The following is a 20228-nucleotide window of genomic DNA, read 5'->3' on the forward strand; positions in this document are numbered from 1 at the left end:
GTGTGGAAAACTGTACCTGCATCATTTTAACACAGTGGAAATGTGTAGTGCATAGCTGATAATTGTAGCATATGGTTAATTGCTTTTGTCTCTGCAGTGTGCCAGCCAGAACCATGCAAACAAAAAATGCACAGGAACCAAGAGAATGACAAATATCATAATGCTTGAAGAATAAGCACTATGGTGATGACATCTTTCTACAGAATGGAAATAGTTGTAAAACATTGTTTTATGTACCATAATCACAGGGTTCGTTAAAGGAGGTTCTTAAACATCTAGAAGAAGAGAAGAGAAGTCTCCAGAATCAGCTAAAGGACTATGAACTTAGACTAGAGCAAGAAGCAAAGGTTTGTAGTCATTCTATCCCTCTAGACAATAAGAGCTCTTATGTTGTGTGATAGACAGTGTGTGTGGGACACACAATACAATAGTTCCAGAAAATGTGTTCCTGGAAAAAGGCTCTGCTGTATATTTGAATCTTCTGTATGATTCCACTTTTAAAATTTATGCTTAGTGATAGCCTATATCTCGTTCTAACTGTAGGCTTACCACAAAGCTAATGATGAGCGGCGCATGTACCTCTCAGAGATCTTACAGGTAAGAAAAATGTGTGACTCAGTAACTTTTAATCCTTTCTTAATATAACAACAGCATCTGTTAACGCCATTAGATCAGGGTGTTTTATCACTTCATTTGTATATCAAATATGTTACAAAAGCTGCTTTTTTAAAATTTTAAGAGCCATAAATTAAAAGGTTGCTACAGCTCATTTATTTTAAATACTTTTTTTGCTTTTGTATTGATTGGAGTTTCAGTGTTCCCTAGCACAGTCGAAGTGCCCTTAACTGGGAAAGCTGAAACAATTTTCAGATGCTTGGCCATCCATTAGTCACAAGACTGCTATGCAGTTGAATAGAACAGAAGCAAATTATTAGCAGTAGTGACACCCACCTTAAGTAGTAATTCCTCCTTTTCATATTTCTCCTTTTTTCTTTTAAAGACAAACTATCCAACCAGTTCAGAATGAAATACAATGCATATTTCTATTAACTTTGTAAAATAGGGATAAGACACCTTGTTTTGGTGAAGTCACAAGTTAAATTTTATTGCTACGAATTATGTAATACATAAAATTTTATACTACAAACTGGAGGAACCTGTAAAGGAATCTGTAAAGACTTATAGTACTTATTATTCTGGAAAAGCTCTAAATTCCTAAATAATGTAAAAGTAATAGCTTAGTGGGAAATTCAAGAACGGCTGTCACTGAATCCCTTTCATAGCTAACTGGGGTAAAAGCCTGTAATTAGCAGTGTTTCCATGTGTTTGCGCAGTGGGTAACTGATTCTCTTGCATGGTTCATTGCTACTTTGGGAAATCTGAAAGAATTGCTTAAATGAACTTTCCAGCATGAGACCAAGAAAAGCCTGGGAAATTCTCATGATAACTGTTAATATCTTCACATTAACGGTGAAACTGAGAACTTCTGGAGGAAGAAGTAGGAAACAAAAGCAGATTTTATTACTGAACATGCTAGCAAGAGGAGAGCCTATGTTCAGCTCCCTATAAAAACACTTAAATATGCATAAAACACTATTTGAAGTGAGGTATATGCACTGGCATGTTGCACAGTGGGGCACTGGGGTCTAGGATTTTGCCATCAACACTCAAGGTAGTTAGTGCATCATATTTTCAGCAATTAATTATTTACTCACATGATTTCAGTATCATATAAGAGCAAAATAGTCATCTTAAGATTAATATTCCTACCTTTAGTTCTCTAAATGTCAAATAGCCATTCTAAAATAATTGTAGAGGAATCCTCTGCAATCTATGGAGAAAGAATCATGTCTAAGGTGCAAAGTATCACACCTGTTTAGGTCAATATGAAATTAATTTCCCCAGGGACTTTTCTGTCCCTCCTCCTGAGCTCTAAGCAAAGCCTAAGTGAGTAGTTTAGATTAAACGCCTACCTTGTACATTACTGATCTGAGCGGTGACCACTGATAGGACATGAGGAAAGGGAATGAAGCTGCATGAGGGAAAGTTCAGAGTGAGCACTAGGAAAAGAGTCTTCATTGAAAGGGTGGTCAGTCAGTGGATCATGATCCCCAGGGAACTGGTCATAGCACCAAGCTTGTCAGACTTCAAGGAGCAACTGGATTACACTTTTTAGTTTTAGGTAGTCCTGCAAGGAGCAGGAAGTTGGACTTGGTGTTCCTTATGGGCCCCTTCCAACTTGAGATATTCTATGATTCTGTGGTTCACTGTTGGTTTCAAAAGAATAAGTGGTTTATCTGTTCCCTTCAAGTCTTTTTCTGCTATTACTTTGATTTGGCTTTTATATTATTTTAAAATCTGCATATATATGCCCTCTCTTTTAACAGTTCATTTTAACAATAGATGCAGGTTTAAACATACAGTCAGTTCAGACTCTTTCAACTGTGTTAAAATATCAATGTTCTAGAGTCTGCACACTGATACTGGATGCTGTTGAGTTAGAAGGGTTTACCCATGGGCTAGTATTTTCCATACCTTGCACAGTAAATATACCACTGGGTATTGCTATCCTGTAACAACAATGTATTCTAGTGACACTCTCATGTTTACAGAGACTGGATATAGTGTTCTTTTAAGCCTTTGTTTTCCCTCATTATGTTTGTATTTTTTTATAGCTTACAGTAGAAAAAAAATAAAAAAAAAAAATTTAAAATATCATAGAATGGAAGTTTTTTACTGGTAGATATTTAAAAATCCCAGGCATTTTAGGCTTTTCCTACTCTGTTTTGGATCCCTTCTGAAGCCTGCGGCAGAAGCAAAAGAGAAAGATGCTTCGGAGCAGCCATTTCTTTAATTTACCTTTTTATTACTGAGTGTTTTTCTGCTTTTTTTTGTATTTACAGAATATATTTATCTTCTGAGTGCTTTTGATGTTTAGCTTGTCTGGTCCATAAGGGTATAGTCAGTTTTAAATGATAGTTTTAAAATAAATTAAAAATTTCACAGTCTTGAGAACTTGTGCTAGAGGCACCAATGGTTTACAGTGTATTCTTATTTGCTTTTCTTGTTTTGTTTTCTATCTGACAAATCATTGTTTTGGGATTTGGACTTCACAAATCTTAAAGGCATTCTCTGGTGGTATTCAGAAATCAGTTTGAGGCAAGCAAAGAAGAACAGTAGCTGTTCTTTAAAAAGGCCATTCTTTCAGGCCAGATTTTTGCCACAAACTGTTGCTTGCATAGTGGAATCTGACTTTTGACTGGGATTTCTTTGCAGAAAAGGCCCAGGGTTATAGATTGCTACATCTGGAAATCTGTTTGTGCAGCAATGGCTGATTTTAGTTGGGATAGGCCTGGAGTAAACTGTACCAGCAAAAACTACTATGGATAGTAATCATAGATACCAGCACTCTTATATTCATATAAATTACAAAAATGGTGAAGGCAAGCTTGGCATTGCTCTTGCCTCATGTGTCACAGAATCTCATCTGCTCGGATATGATAAGATGATAAATTATACTAGCCATCATCTTTAATACTGGAATTCCTCGAGTACAAAAATTTCTTGCCTTCAAGAAAGTAAATCTGTGAAATTCCTTTTCACTTCTGTAACTGTGATTGTGGTTAGGATTTAACTTGTTTTGTGAAAATTTGGCTATTGCAGATCTCAGCTAAACTTAAAATTGTTGAAAGGCAAAAACCAGATGCTCTGACTGGCAAGGGAGAAAAACAGATACTGAGGTAAATTTCCTTTACATTCCCTGTTTTCTGGTTTATTATTTTTTGCTAAGTACTATGTTTTGAACATTGCAAGTTTCTGTTAATGATAAATATCACAGAACATAATCCCACTGACAAAGTATTGCTCAATGTAATTTTGGTATTACTTTTCAATCAGTTTTATTTAATGCTTACATCATTGTTTAACAGATTTCTGTTTAGTTATATGGGTTAGAAATATAAATTTGAAAACAGTTGACCTGCTTTGAGATATATAGAAATAAAATTAATTTCTGTTTGTAATGCTTGTGGATAAGCTTGAAGTTGGAGGAGATTTATTTTTTAGCTGAACTGAATATGTTAAGAATATAAAGTGTGAAGGATATAGGGAGTAATATGAAAAGTTTGTTGGACCCAGTAACCTGCCTCCAGTGAACATAAACAGATGCCTGCAAAAGTGTGAAAGCAAGCAGATATAGTACTTGATTTTGGAACTCTCTCAAATGCTTTACATTTAGAGACTTCCTAAGCTAGTGTGGTTTCTATGTGTTTAGTGTCTCACAATAAATACTCTTCTAAAAACCCAGTTACCTATATTATTAAAATGAGCTTACACAATATATATTGGGATCATCTAAAAATGTAATGAGTAAACTATAAACATGAAATTGTGTAGACATATTTGCTTACCAGCCTTTTCCTTTCATTCTGTGTAAGCACAGAATCACAGGATTTCATAAACTGGAACTGTGAATCTTCATGTTCCAGGAGAGAATATTAGCAGAATATGAATTAATGCAGTACAATACGAATTCACTTCTATGACTGAAGTTTCTCAATACATAAAAAGCACTGTGTGGGTTTGAAGTGCCCCATATGCCACTGTATCACTGCTGGCCCCAGTGATATTTAACATGGTTGATATGAAGGTCAGAAAGCTAGAACCAGGAGGATTCACTGCCTCTGCAGTGCGATTAAATATCATCAGCCAGATACTGAGGTCTGCTGAGAGTTAGCACTGATCTGTGATAATGGTGGGGTTTTTTTACAATCTATTTTAGTACACCATTACTTACCCTGAAATTATATGACAGTGTGTTTCTGGTAATTTTCTTTACATCAAACAAACAAAAAAAAAGTGTAAAAGAAAATAAAGTGTCCTATAACTGCTGGTCTCAGAAGATGTGTAGTATAACAAAACATTCCCTTTCAGTCCATTTTCCCTAAGAGGATCTTTTTTAAACTTTTCAATATGCTTTAAACACACAAAGACAATTGTTCATCCTTTAAATTGTCCTTAGTACAAAAGGACCTAGTTTTCAAAGGACTGACTTTTATAACCAGTGACTTAGAACTTTCAGGACAAACTTAGATCTTTGCTGGCAACATGGATGTAAGAGTGGGGATTTAGCATAGTTTGTATTTCAAGAAAATACTAGAATATAGGTATGCACCCCTTGAACTTCACAAGGTAACTACAGACATTGTTATACTATTCCTTTTTAGTTATGCTTTGATTTATAGCCTGGGGGTTGTTTGTTCAAGCTGATATAAATGAGAAATAATTTCATTAAAATAAGAGAAGACATGCATGTTCTTGAGAATAATTTGAAAATTTTCTGTCTTGAGTTCTTACCTCACCTCTGTTGCCCTTTTACAAAATACCTGCACTGGAATTCAAATCATACTAAGAAACTGCTTAATGCTTGTTTTAACTATAGGAACAGGTGTGGAAAGCCCAATCTGTGTATTAAAGCAACACTGAAAAAAATTTTGGGTAGTAATTGTGAATTGTTGATGCATTCAGTTTCCTCGCTGCCCCAACACAAAAGCAAGTTCAGTAGAGGTCCTTTTTGTGGTTATCCACAGGACAAGCAGATGGGCTAGCTGACAGTTGGGAAGAACATGGATGTCTTGATGGCTCATATCTCTGATGCAATCTGAGCAGCCAATTTATTGTTGTTCTGACCCTTACTGTTACACTGAGACTTAAGGTGGGGCTTATTAGCTCAGTTTCAACACTGCACTGCTGCAATTACCCGGTTTCTAAGTCCGTAAGTCCAGCTGGTTTTGAGTGGAAGAGGTTTTGCTGCCTGCAGAATTCCACACAGGCATTTGCTGTCTGCTTTGTCCAGCTGTACAGTGATCTACAGTTTAATCAATTGATTTTGAGTAGTCAACTGATTTGAATTTGTATAATTGATTGCTGAGCACACTGAGGCCTTGGATTGTGATCTTCCAAGGCTGAATATGGGCACAGTTCTCCCTTCAAGATGAAGACTGCTTGTGTGAGCTGGAACAAAGCATGTGTCAATCTCAAGACTAGTGAGCCCTACTGTGCCGGTTTGGACAAATTTGGAGGAAAAATATATCCTCTGAGAGAAGGCAGATTACAACCATCCCTCCCCCACCAGGTTCGGGAAAAAAAAAGAAATTTTTCCTTGAAGGAAAGTGAAATAGATAAAAACTATTTATTTAACAAACACACAGGAAAAGGATAATAATGCTAAATAATGAAACCTCTCACTGTGGAGAGAAACCTGGGAAAATTTTAGAGTCCTTCCGTAGGTAGCGTCTCTCCTCCTCCTCGGAGCTGGGACAGGGTGGGCCCTCCTCCAGGGCCTCCATCTCAGTGGAAAAAGTCCCGATGTGTTCTGATGTTGAAGCAGTCCAAAAAAAGAAGGAAAAAAACAAAGTCCCAGGGAAACAAAAGTTCAACTCTCCGTCTCCCTCTGGGCAAAAAGAAAGCTGAAAGCTGGCTGGAAAGCAAGCAGTGCTTTCCCGCTCCTCTCTCTCGCCGCAGCAGAACGCAGAGAGGTTTTATCTGTGTCCTTGAAACAAACTGTAAACGGCTTTGAAAGTTTTGCTGGGTTTTTTTTTTTTTCCTCTCCCCCCTCTCAGGCTTAGTTTAAAGGCATAGAAAGGCACAAAATTAATTTCTGGGCATAAAGCTCGATAGGGGATACACATCATAAAGTCACCCCAAGACACCTAGGTTTGACTTTGTTGGCTCTTTGCCCATAAATTTGAAACTTGCACAGATACCATCATCATATCACTTACCTGGATATCATGACAAATGTAATGGTGTGATGTCGGGATATATTTTCCTTCAAAATGCCATTGCTTGAGAAAGACACTGAAGCTCTGTATATTATTATTAGAGTCTGTGAAGTGCTGTCTGTCCTCTGCAGTAATGAACAGGAAGAGAAACAAAGGGACATTGCATAGGAGCAGAGATGCAGGCTTCTTGGTCCGGAGAATGACCTTTCCAGCTTGAAGAAGCACCATTCTTTCCCCAGAGATTTTTTTACATTCCCTCTGATTTCTTAGAAGATCAAGACGAAGCTCTAGCTGGTTTCATGTATATGGTGTATATATCCATAATGAGTACCACTTCAAAAGTCTGCTGGCAGCATCTCCTGCAGGCATTTCTGGCGATGATGGACTCAAGAGCCTGGCTCTCCAGAGTGGAATATCTGCAGAGAACTGTAACTACATCTACATGAAGTGTTTTTCCATTTTCTGATGGGGATTCTTTAACTGATGAAAATGTCTCTGTAGCCAGTTATCATTCTCCTAGCACCAATATTTAGTATTCTGTTCATGTACTTCAAATGACATCACTTAGGTAACAAGAATCATGAGATGAAGGTTGAGTTTGCAGAATAATTAGATGCTCTGCTAACCTGCGAACCTAGAAATATACTTGTTTTTTTCCTTTCTCAGGTTTCTTAATTCACAATAGTAATCAGCTATGCAAACATAGAAAGCATGCTCATTTTTAGCAGTTAAAACTTGCAGGGAATGTGACATTTGCTGACTAACTTCACCCATTTTATTTCAGAGGAAGACACAGTGTTCCAGGAAACCCAAAGATGGTTAATCCTCAAAACCGATCAATTAAAAAGACTCTAGGAGTGAACCAGCTTCCACAACTAAAGCGCTGATTTAATATTAATGCCAAGAACTTCAAGTCACTTTTTAAAAAATTTAATTTAACTGAAAGTTTCTAAATTGAAAATGAAAGTATTCGTGTCTTATTGCAATGCCAGACCCAGACTGGAATGTCTTCTTGGCTGCCTTAGTGTAAGAGTTCCTCTGCCTAATGGAATTGCTCTTCTAGTTGCCATCTTTGACCCTTTCCATTCTGGTTCACGTCAGTGATTCTGAGTGTGAGGGTGTTGGGAGACTTGGAGAATATTTAATATCTTTATACACTGTGTAGATCCTTGAACTATCTGACTGCACAGCAGCCATGGAAAACAAACAAGCCTCTGGCATTTTTGACCTCTCAACCAAGAAGAAGAAAAAGGCAGACTGATGTAAGCTGAAGTATTGTCTAAATATAACTTTTTTTAAAAGCTAGCTTGCCACAGATCCTGTGTTGACTACAACTTTCTGTCTGCATGGTTTAGAAGCACAGCACCATTTCCAGCTGCTTGAGGCACTAGTAATGGATAGAAATGACAGAAAAATTGATCACTTTTTGTTAAGAAATCTTCAGAGCCTATCTTGTGGAGGGGTTGTTTCTTTTAAACTGTATATATGTGTTATGTGTTCTGGTATTGGTATGTGGCTCTTTGAAATTGGAACTCTCAGATGAATCCTTGTATCCACAGTCTGGGGGGTCATAAAAATATCTGTCTTCTTCAGTGGCATTGATCCTTGTGCTTTTAGGGTCCAAAATAGTGCCAGTCCTAAAAGTCATCTCTTCAGTGAAAGTAGAACTACATTGTCTTTTCATTCTTAAGCATGCAATTATTGTTGCAGTTTTCATTACCTACCTTTTAGTCATTAAACTTTGGCAGAATTTTTTCAAGTGGCAACGGCATTATGTTTTGGTAATGAAGCTTCAGTCCTCTGGGTTATGGCTTAAAAGCTCTTGGCAGAGCAAATGTGGTTGCTTGACTGCCCTTTATGATTTTAAGAGCATTCCTAACTCTTTGCAATAAAGTTTTTTGCCTCTTTAAGAGCAGTACTAATAGTTCCTTATTACTGGCAGCATTAAAATGACACAGTAATTAAACTCATAGGAAAAGACAGACCAATGGTGTCATTCTAAAATGCAGAGAGAAAAGACCTGCAGCATGGTAGAGCATATTCAGTATGGAAATCCAATTTTTTTCTCTTACATAGTATGAAATTCATTGCAGATATGTGTCATGTTATGATGTACATGGTATCATTCTTTCATAAGCAGCGTGGTCTGCCTGGCCAGTTTTTTCCTCACAGCATAGCACAGCTGGTTAGGTTAGCACTCTTCTGTTTGTGTTTTTCACATGAAAAATTTCCAAATGTTCATTGTGCTGGCATTTGTCATTGTGGAGAAGGAGAGGGGAAAAATCACCATAATGGTTCTATTGGCATAAAAGACAAGGGACATCTGCAGTAGTAAAGGAGATCCAGTTCTTGGATTCATGCAGCAAACATTTCCTACTTCTGTCTCTGAATCAAATGTTAGTGCACTCAAGTCTGGTCCTTGTAGCACCTCAGAATAACCAGAAACATTGCACAAATATGACAGAGCATTTTTTCACAACAGGAGTCTTGGATGCTTCCCTCAAGGGTAGTCCTCACTGAGGACTTAAAAAGAGGCTTTTTTTGAAGCCTAAAAAGAGACATTTATTGGTACAGGAATGACCCGGGAGAAGAGCAGACTATATCCTATTTAGTTCCTGTTTCATCTTGCCAGGAGCAATTTGATTTAATTCAGGATTTGAAATGCAGTAGTATGATAATTAATTGCTAAAACATGTGGTGTTTGACCACTCTAATTGTATGTCCAGCTGTAATGTTTGTTGTGCAAAATGGTTATAGTTCTCTACTCGTACTCTTTGAATTACTTGGCATTTCATTTTCTTCCTGGCTTTCTGCAAATAAGAATGAACCTGATAATTAAGTTTGATGACTCCAATTTCTTTGCAACAGCAAAAAGAGAGTTTTTGGTTTCAAAAGTGTGGTGTCTCTTTGGACCTAAATAAAACTTTTACTCTTCCAACTTTCCCAAAACATTCAGGAATTTTTAATTTGATTTGGTGGGCTTGGGTGAAGAAATGTTTTGAAATTTCTGGATTTATCTTGTGTGGGCTTTTCTTACTGTTTTGTTGTCCTGTGAAATGTGGTTTGTTGACATTTGCAGCAATGAACAGTTAGATGGCTTTATATAATATCTTCTATATGAATATTTCAGCACTTTTAGGATTAATTAATCCTTCAAAGCATAGTATGTAGGATTATTTTAGGCCTACAAGACAGAATCACAGAGCTAGGTTTATTTAAAGTAGATATGGGAGTGTAGTGATGTCTGGTTTTCCCCTGATTTCACAACAGAGTGATCTTTTGTAATGCTGCCAACCATTTCAGGATAAAGTCTGCCTCCTCTAAAGTCTCTGTGTATCATATGTCACCATGAAGGAGTCTGAAACCAAAAATGGGAAACTGAATTGCTGACAGTTGTGGTCAGTGATTGAATGGAGCTAAACATCAGAGGAAGACAGGATCAGAGGTGAAGGTTTGAGTCTGGCCAAACTTCTTCCTTCAACATAGAAGGTACTTGGGATTCCAGATATACCAGTTGTAGTGTGTAAGTGACTTTAACTGATGGACTGGGAAATTTGATATCCTAACTCAGCACTTGAGGGTATGCTTCCTATACATGGTTACTCGTGTAATTCCACTAATTTCAGATGAGTCATGATTTTGAGGTAACTAAGGCATTTTAAGTATTTACCCATTGTGTTTCTGGAAGATATAAATTTAAAATCTCAAATGCTGGCACACATTTCTTATTTCCAAAAAGCCCCTTTATTTTTTTCTTTTTAAAAGTCTCATTATTAAAGATGGTATTGAGTCATGATATTTGGTTTTAATTAATCAGTTTAGCACCAGTGATGGAATAAAATTAAAATGTTTGTTGGACAGGCATTGACTGTGTGGCTGATTATTATGTAATTGTGCAGCATAACCACAGGCTCCAGAGAACTGGGGTGATGAGCTTCCTCATGTTCAGGACATTATTAATAATAAGCAAGGTATTTTGTTGCTTAAATACTTTGTTTAGTGAGTTCTCTGTATTTAAACTGATAAGGTGGTACAGCTGACAGTTTCCCTGATTCATATGATATTCCATCTCCACTGGTAAAGATGAGGCACATAATTTAGCCTTAATACATTTCTAGTAGAGGAGGATGCTGTGCAGGCCTTTTTACAAATGTGGTGCAGACACAGTAGCAGGCAAATAAATAAATTAATAAATAAGCGAGCAAACCTCTGTGTTATTAAGCTTCTGCTGGTTTTGCTAGACTGGTGTCAAACATAAGCTGTACTTTGAACTAACTCTAGTTGGAAACAGATATAAGGTGCAGGGGCTGAAATCATAGCTAATTGCCACAGTTTTATCTCTTTACACACAGGTGTCACACTAATGGCAGACAGCTCTAGACTGGATAATGAGGCTTTTCAAAGGTGTCAGTACCTTATTTACTTGTCAGATCAGTTTAACCCTCTCTTCCAAAAATACAAACATTGGATTTAGTTCCTTATAGGTTACAGCTTAGAATCCAGTTTTCCTGCACTTCACTAATCTGTGCCATAAACTACCAACTAAGAACCATGTAGAGACCAAATGAGGCTCTCATGTCTACAGGAGCAGCATGCAGGTGGGGCCAGGCTTTCCCTGTGGTTCTGGGACCAACTCAATGCACCACCCCACGGAAAGGACTCTCCTAGGCTTCATTTCTAGGCTGGTAAAATTCCTATGCTCTGGTTCCCATGCAACTTCTCACCCCTCTCCTTGTTGCCTGGGAGAAAATGAATTCTGCTTCAGGAACCCATCTGTAAATTGGGGAGAACAGTGTGTTTCTGGTGCTGAGAAGTGACATGAAGATAAATACACCAGTGCTGGAGGGAAGCCAGATGGTAAAACCACAATGAATCTAAGTAAGTCTGACCTAAATCAAATGGGTTTTCTTTTGTCTTACAATGAAGATGGATAATATTGGTGCTCTGTTGGTGCAGAAACAGCTGTGGCTGCTGCATCTCCCTGAAAAGATTTACTAGTAAAGACTGATGTCAGGGTGTTTCCTGATGAACACAACCCAGTGTGACACAGTAGTGACACCAGTTGCTGTGCATGTCTTATCCCAGGGAAAAATGCCAGCCCTGAAAAGAGACGGACCTCATGTGAGATCCAGGACATGCCTCACTCCCACATCACTCGCTGCAACAGTCTCTTCCCCCTGCACCTGTCTGATCCCTCCACACAAAAAGCAAGTGTCCCGTGGGGAATCTGCTAAGGAATGATGTGTGTAACAGAGCAATACAGACTGGGGACCAGAGAAATTGTGCACAGCTGAAGGGTTATTTTGGGGGAAGAATGAAGCAACAAGGCTGTGCACTCTTGATTCATCCTGTGCTGATTAGGAATAGGATACTGAGACATCTTACAAAAAGATGAAAAGAAGGAAAGTTAGCCTGGGAATAATCTGTCCCAGTTTGCAGCTTAAAAGTCATACATCTAAGTCTGAGCTAATCACTGTATACTCAATGAGTAGTCAATGGGAAAAAAACCCAGACAACTTCAGAGTGAAACTCCTCTCATTCTAACAGAGATGCTTAAAATGGATCAGATGATACATCAACTAGATTTCTTTCCCCTGACTAGAAAGAGAATATAGGATGACAAATTCAGAATAACCTGTCCAGCATGTAGAAAGGTAAGCTGAACCCTGTTCCTGTAAATGTCTTTATTTTTCTTGCTCTGGTTAGGGACAGTGACACCCAAGATCAGTAGAGGGTCTGAGCCAAGAAGTAATACTGAGCTGCAATTTGACTCTCCTTTGGGTTGATCTTTGCCTCTCGCAGCAGCCCAACACTCAACAGAGGACCTATTATTTAGGCATTGAATTTACAAGGCCCACAGATCTATTCTCATGTTGCATCAGTGCTTACAAGGACAAATTACCTTTCTTTTTTTTCTTCCCTTTGCGTGCATTTGGCAAGCTCCATGTTCTTTTGAAATCAAACCAACAAGCTGCTGCGTTATGCTAAAAAGCCCTCCCTAAAGCCTGTGGACCTCCAGTATACAGGTGGGAAAATACAGCCCATAGATCAGTTTGCTACAGACCTTAGAAGAAAACTGATGCAATTGTGATATGAATCAATAACCCAGAGATCAATACCTTTTTGTGTGTTCCTGTCTCTTAAAAAGCTGAGCTAAGAATTTACTAATGACAAGTCAAATTATTGCCTGGGCAAATATGTTCTTGGAGGATTAAAATAGTTTGCAATTCCTGCCAGGCCTGCAATGGCTGACAGTGCAATTTCATTAGTATAATATATTCCTAGGGCAAGAATAATTTGTCCTAATACACTTAAAATGTTTGGGTGAAATCATCTGCCTTGCCTTAGGCTGCCATCAGAAAGCACTTATCAGGCCAAACCTTCAGTCTCCTCGACACCTGTGCAGCTAGGATGGACACTGCTCCTGTGTCGTGGCTCAGAGGGGTGTGAGAACCCCATGTCCTTCACTGTCTGGAGAGGAGAGGAATGGAGGACCATACATCTGTGCTGAGTTTTCCACTCCAGACATCTGGAGCAAAGCACCAATCCTGAAAACACGCTGAGTCATGCTGTGCTCATTGCTGCCTTGACTAATATTGTATTAATACCTCCAGTAGTTTCTGGGTGTACCCACAGACATGTTAAGCTGGACAAATAATGGGAATTCCTCACAATCCAAATCAACAAAAGGCTCGAAGGAGATAGAAGAAATCTCTCTTTCCAACCTAATCAAAATTAGAAAACAACAAACTTGATATTATAAAACCATACTCAGTTCCTTGGCTCTGCGTTGATGCTTCAGCCATCCTGGGCTGGGCCTGACCCTGGTTCCCCTCACGGGGCCTGATCCCCAACTCCACTTGCAGGCAGATGTCCTGCCCCAGCCTTGGCTGTCCCTGTCCCCAGGGAGATGCACCTGGTACCCCCTCCCTGGTTTGTACTGCTCCTGGCTGGGGCTGTGACATGGTCCCTGCCCTGCCCTGCCTGCCTGGGGATCCCCTGCAGCTCCCAAACCCCAGTTCCAGGGGTCACTGGCTGCCACCCATCCTGTCAGATTTGCACTCTTTGGTGGTGCTGACATAAATAACAATTCGCTGACTGAAAGACTGATTTACTTTAAGCACTTTAGCACCTGCTGTTGCTCATTATGGGATTATCATGCCCCAGATTGTTCCTGGCAGCCCGGGGTTTACAGTGTTAGCACATGGCCCGTGTGTAAGAGTTACCTTACAGGGGTCGTGGGTTCATGCACTTGTTCTGTCCTCTCCACGACCCTGCTTCATGCTCAGATCTCACATGTAACTGGAAGCCACATGTTTTAGACATGTGACAATCAGAAAAAAAATGAACAATTTTATCAACATGCAGGCTTTTAATGGTAGATACCAGCATTTGACAGTATTTCACGGTTCCGAATAGCAGAGCATTCTCCACCGTTGGGTCATTTTATCACTATGTGGGTATCATTCCAATTAGCCTTTCCTGAGAAGGCTAAGAAGGATACAAAGCTGGAACTTGTGCTAAAGGTTCTGCAGACATCTGGCATTTCACACTGTCCCCTGGGCTGGCGTTCAGTGGGGGAAGTTACAGCAGTTTTTAGGGCACATATTCCAAAACCCTTAGCAAAAATAGCTGTCTCACTCCTCCTAGTAATATCCCCTGCCTACTTAATTGCTTTAATTGCTGGTTCTTCTGTTTTCTGATGTCTGCAGCACATCCTTTCTCACTGTAGCATTCCACAGGTCTGCAAACTTAGTCCTTAAACTTGTTTTATTAAAGTTGGTCACCTGCAGCCTGAGCCGTAGAAGAGTTCAATTATTTTCTGGCCTGGTAACCATCTGTTTCCTAGTGCCAGCACCAGCCACAGTGGTGCCTGCTGTGACCTTCCTGAACTGTCTGTCCTCTGACCATCAAAACTTTCACTGGAAATTATTTGAATTATACTGCTTAGTATGGCTCCAGGGAGCACTTGTCTGTCTCAGGCAACTATCACTCAGGAGCAGTGCCCATGGCATTTCCAAGTAGGAAAGATGGAACAGTCTGTGCCCAAAGATACAGGAAATGGGAAAAAGAACATACTAACACTACAGAGAACAAAGCACCCTGCTGCTTTCTCAGCCAGTGCTCTGATGAGGTGCAACAACAAAAGAACCCCACCAGCACCAAAAAATCCCCAACCCAAAATGACCCCCCCTAAAATCTAGATAGCAGGTTTATGCAATGAAAGACAGAACTGGTCCATACAAGCTTTGAGTTGTTTTGAGGAAAAGTTCAGCATGGCTATAAAAACATTGTAGAATCAAAATTCATATAAACTTCAAATTTAAATAAGCATTGGTACAAAGCAGGGGGGAGGAGGAAGGTTACTCTATAAAAGCCTTCGAAAGGTTTACTTAAGAAATACCTTTGAGGAACAGTTTTATATCTAAAATGGTGCTCAGGGGCAAGGAAGATACTTCTGCTACAGAACAAAAGAGGTTTGCTAAGGCCATAATTTCTTTACTTGTAAACTTTAATAAGTTTAATGGACTGGTAAATTGTTATATAAATAAAAAAGAGAGAAATATTCTAAAGTAAACCTGCATGCTTTTGTCATTTTTTTGAGCTGTGGAGTGTAAGCAGAGCTGAGGTACTTGCCCCATATAACTGTGTGAAGACTGCCTAAAAGTATCTAGTAGATTTCTGGACCCTTAAAATATGGTCCAGATAATATAGAATGTGTTTTATGTTAAGAGCCAGATTTTCAAAGGACTTAACAGAGTAGATTCAATAAGGGACTGAATTATATAGTACTTGCAAGTTATATTCTAGGAGGGGAATTTGCTTCTGACACTCTGTGCATTGCGTGGGAAAAGTTAAAAAGTGTGGGATGAGATTTGCATCACTTGGATGCTGAATGGGGGGAAGCCTAATCCAGCCAGCCAGTAGTCCAGGGTGATAACCATCATCCAGGGTGGAGAGCCCCTGTCAGCTCTGCTTTATCTTATCCAACCCAAGTGGGGAGAGCTTCCATTTCAGTTATTGGCCATTTCATGACGAAATGCAGCTTAACCAGAAAATTCTGCACTGTGCTCCATTTCAGAAGCCTCTTTGGAAAAGTTCAGCCTTTAGAGAGTTTCTTGTTACTGGAGTTTTCTACAGAGCAGAAATAAATGCATCACTGATGTCATTGCATGTACATTGCAACACACGTGTTTTTCACAGTCATCCAGAATTCTCCGGTGTTTGACAAACAGAAAATACTCTGCTGAAATGGTTAAATAAAATAGGTTGTCAGCTGCTTTTTTTTTTAAATACCATTTCACGTTTTGAAATGTATGTATATAAGAACACTGAGAGTAATCATAATCAAGGGAAAGGAAAAGGTTTCCTTAGTAAGGAATGCTGAAGAGATTTTGTGTAACCTTTTCACCCACTCAAATCAACAGGCAAATCAACATTTCCATTACGCACATCTCTGGGAGTGATGCTCTTACCAGCTTCGTTATTTCACTTCATTGTTGCCCAAGAATCATTATTTTAAATATAACAGGTCAGTCTCCCTCTTCTATTTTTTCACTGACCTTAAACACAACTGATATTTAAGAGCCTGAAGTTGTGATTTTGACAATTTTAACAAAGCAGTGATATCAAAAGTGTTTTGTCTATGAGCTGATTAGTCAGGCTGGTGACTCTTGGTAAGTTCAGGCTTCTTCAGTGTGTGCAGAAATATCAGAAGATTTTCTCTCCAGGTATGACACTGTTATCAAATAAGCCTTTTCTGTTTGTATACATCTTGTCCTGCATTTTTAAACTAAGACTGTGCTGGAAGCAATAAAGGTGCTGATATCTAAAGTTATTTTGTGGCACCTGACTCTTAACTGGGTAGTGGAAACACAAACCTGAGAAATGCAAACAGTTTTCAAGAAAAACTGCTTGATTTTTCTCGTAGAAAAGGTAGGAAATTGAAGTCAGCCTAGACAACATGTGCATGCAGCTTTTCTGGAATAAAGACTATTTTATATCAGGAAAAAAAAGGAAATTGAAAAAAAAATACACTACCAAATGTTGATGCTTATTTTTCTAAAATATGTGTTTAATTTTCAATTTTAAAAATGGACTCATCTGTGGGAAGTACTTCATACCAAAAGTTTTGAATGACTTTTAATAACTCATAATTATGAGTCTTGGTTTTGTCCTTGAATTTTCAGGCAGAAGGCACCATTTCAGCTGCTGAAAGCAGTGTTTTTGGCATGGAGGAATCGAGGTATTGCTTTCTGGGATTATCTGTTGCTGTCACCATTACCAGTGGCATCGTGCTTGGTAGGGAGTGACTGTACAGCCCACTTGGAGGAGATGTGCATTCCATGGGAAAACTTGAAGTTAGTGCCTGACAAACCACAAAAATCTGCAACACCTGTAATTTTGTTCTCAGGTGACAGTTATCTAGCTGAAAGAGGATTTTCTTGGGTTCATAATAGGAGGGGTTTCATTCTTGTTGCTGTATTGTACCTTTAACTGTTGGTACCTTCTTCAGACTGGTGTGTGGAAATTGCAGGCAAGCTCCATGGATGACATCCCATTCATCTGGGCTGGGCTCTTGGGAAAACGTTTTTAAAAGGAGAAGTGGTTGAGCTAAGAATAGATGATTACTTCTAAATTTGCTTTCTAAGGGCCATTAAGTAATCAAATGAGCTCCTTTGATTGGGAGGAAAGCTCAGTAAACCAATGTAGTGCTGGGTCAGCATGTGTACTAGTGAGCACACAGGACAGAGGTTTGCATGGCTGGGGGGAAAGTTCCCAGTGATGGCCATGGCCTGTTCCCTTCAGGATAAAGCATTTCATCAGGTGAATATTGAACAGCCCTTACTTTGGTCTATACCACCTCCTGAGGTCACCCTGCAGGTAATGACCCAGCCTAGGTATCCATATTTTAAATATGAGACAGCAAGACAACACAGTATACAAAGGTACTTACCTTTAAGGCTTCATCTTATTTAGACAGTTCTGAATATGGAATGATGTTATAATTAGGACACTTGGCTGGGCTGTAGGAGATGATGATTATATGGTGACTCAATTTCTCACTTGTCTGTGGGATAACAACTGTTTCCTGGGGGCGTTGTAAGCACTATAATTCTGTCATGTTCTAGAGGTGTTTCCAGCTCAACATGACAGGCATTACTGGTTAAATCCTGCAAGAGTTCTCCAACTCTTAAACAAGAATTAAACAAGAAACTTGAATGAATGGTGGAAACTGCATGCTTATATTTTTTGAACACCAAAAATTGGGATTATTTGGGTTTATTGGCTGGCCACCCGGAAAGATGTAATACCCAGATTTCTGCAGTGCCTAGTTTCCTGCAGGCTGCTCAGGCCATGGACTGCTTCTGCAGCACAGCAGAGCCCTGATCCTGATTCTTTGTGACAGCCACTTCCACCAGTCTAGACCAAGTGAGTGTGAGAAATCATGGCAAGTTAATAATGTTTTTCATCCTCCCTTCCTGAAGGCTAAATGTCTTCTCTGTAGGGATAAGGATCCTCCAAAGGGTAAAAGAGAGCAGTCTACATTTGCAGGCAAAAGGACAGCCACAAGTAGAAAGCCGTACTCTCTTCTGCAGTGTGCCATGGGCATTACTTTGAATTAATGGTTTCAAAATCTGCCACGTTCTGCTTCAGAAACTGATGCAGGAAAAGGCCCTTTAATCTTCCTTTCTTTACTGGCATGAGAACTGGACAAAATCTGCGCTTTTGTCCTAACTGAGATTGGTACAGAACATCCCTTATGACTGAATCATTGCCAAACACCCTTGGGTTTGAGAGATGAGCCTGAATGAAACTGTCAACTGTACTGGGAATATTTTCAGTTCCCTCCTCATCTCTGGCTCCCCTGCTCTGCCTTTCTCCATAACTTTTGAAGGAAACACATAGGATACTTGGCTCAGATTTTGGATTTCATCCAGGTAGATGTAGCGATGGAAACCTCTTCTTACTGCCATTAAGTGAGAGAAACACACACAAAAATTACAGAGAATATTGGTATATTAAAACTGATCAGGACCAAATGGAAAACGGTAATAATAATAATAACACTATGTAAAGTGACTTCACTCTTTGTTTCTTCACTTAAATAACTTTTAAAGCATGAGTTTATGTCTTGTAAGTTAGCTGTAGCTGATTTCATTTTAAAACCTGCAGGCTTCTCAATCTTAGCACAGAGATCCACCCACAAGAAACAGCTTGCAGACTCAGACCTTTAGCTGGAAGAGTTGGCTGACTTATGTCAATCAGCCTGCCAGTATATACTCTCCCTACTCTCTTCTTAAAACAGCAGTAGCTAGTTGAAAATTTGTTTTCATGGGGGTAGGGAGGTGATAGGAATAATAAAACGAATTCATAAGCCTGGCTGTGCATCATGAAATGTATCTATTGATTCCTATGTATATTAGCCATTCACATGTGGTGCTTGGTTCCAGAGCTCACAGTAATGCCATTCAAAAGGATTTTGACATTTAAAGGTCAAGTAGCACCACATTCATTGGGAGAGCATAATCCAAAAAAAAAAAAAAGAAAAAAGCAAAAGTGAGCCTCTGAAAGAAAAATTAAGAGAACAGTGGTGTATAGCTTGCCACTTTGCTTGCAAGTTGTTTTCAAGATCAGTTAGTAGTTTTTCTGGCCATTCACTGTAAAATATAGTTCTAAATGATAAGCCTCTGGTGTAAAAATGGCTACAGTGGCTCTCTGCTAGAGATCAAATAGCCAAGGTGCTTTGAAAAGTGGAGGAAATAACAAAAAATTATATGGCAAAGTTCTGCTTTCTGCCATCTGCTTCCTTCTTCGAAGAGCTGGCAAATGAACTAGCCTTGCCTATGGTCCATGCTTTCCTCCATTTCTTTGCTTCATTTTTTTTTTCTTTGAAATTTTTTATATCAGACAAAAAATCAGTATGTTTAGGAGAATGTAGTTATTGAGGAAAGAGAACCAACTTAGTTATAAAGGCCCTCTTATTCATCTTAAAAGTCACTGAGTTGTGCTGGCAGAGGGCACACAGTGCTGCTATTTGCACAACCTAAGGGCAAGAAACATTTTTTTGAGCTCTTGTTGTTACAACACTTTTATAATAGGCACAGTCAGAGCAAAAACCTTCAGGAAAAAATGTAAACATTTTTATAAATTTGTTCTGTTGCATAAGAACTGAAAGGTGAAACCAACATTTTCCCCATTCCAAAGCAAAAATAGACCAGAAGCACAAAGATCAGATTAAACTCTCAACTTTCCCTGAACTCCCTTTAACACAGAAATGTGGTTTCACAGCTGGACTCTCTCCATGGCTGTAAATCATTGTTTGTTGCCTGCTTTTCCACACCATCCAGCTCATCTGAGAATCTGCCTTTGATGTGTGCTGTAAAATGAGTCTTTAAGCTGGATTTTTAAAAGACTGACACTTAGCCAGATGGGAAATAAAAA

General features: G+C 39.0%; 1 protein-coding gene and 1 long non-coding RNA gene across 2 annotated transcripts in view; one reads left to right on the forward strand and one right to left on the reverse strand.

The window, feature by feature from the left end:
* Positions 1-9621, forward strand: part of LOC103613654 (coiled-coil domain-containing protein 169-like) — a 29318-nt gene extending 19697 nt beyond the window's left edge. Inside the window, 4 exon segments of the mRNA XM_008631479.2 lie at positions 249-347; positions 544-597; positions 3664-3740; positions 7567-9621. Coding sequence (XP_008629701.2) covers positions 249-347; positions 544-597; positions 3664-3740; positions 7567-7669 — 333 coding nt within the window. The 3' untranslated portion in view covers positions 7670-9621.
* The window catches only part of LOC108445993, a 17943-nt gene continuing 5498 nt past the window's right edge, over positions 7784-20228 (reverse strand). Inside the window, exons 2-3 of the long non-coding RNA XR_001861090.1 lie at positions 14862-14866; positions 7784-7793 (exon numbers count right to left, since the gene is read on the reverse strand). This is a non-coding gene — a long non-coding RNA (uncharacterized LOC108445993). The remainder of the gene's footprint in view (positions 7794-14861; positions 14867-20228) is intronic.

This window comes from Corvus brachyrhynchos, unplaced genomic scaffold (assembly GCF_000691975.1).
Source record: "Corvus brachyrhynchos isolate BGI_N302 unplaced genomic scaffold, ASM69197v1 scaffold103, whole genome shotgun sequence".
NCBI lineage: Eukaryota > Metazoa > Chordata > Aves > Passeriformes > Corvidae > Corvus > Corvus brachyrhynchos.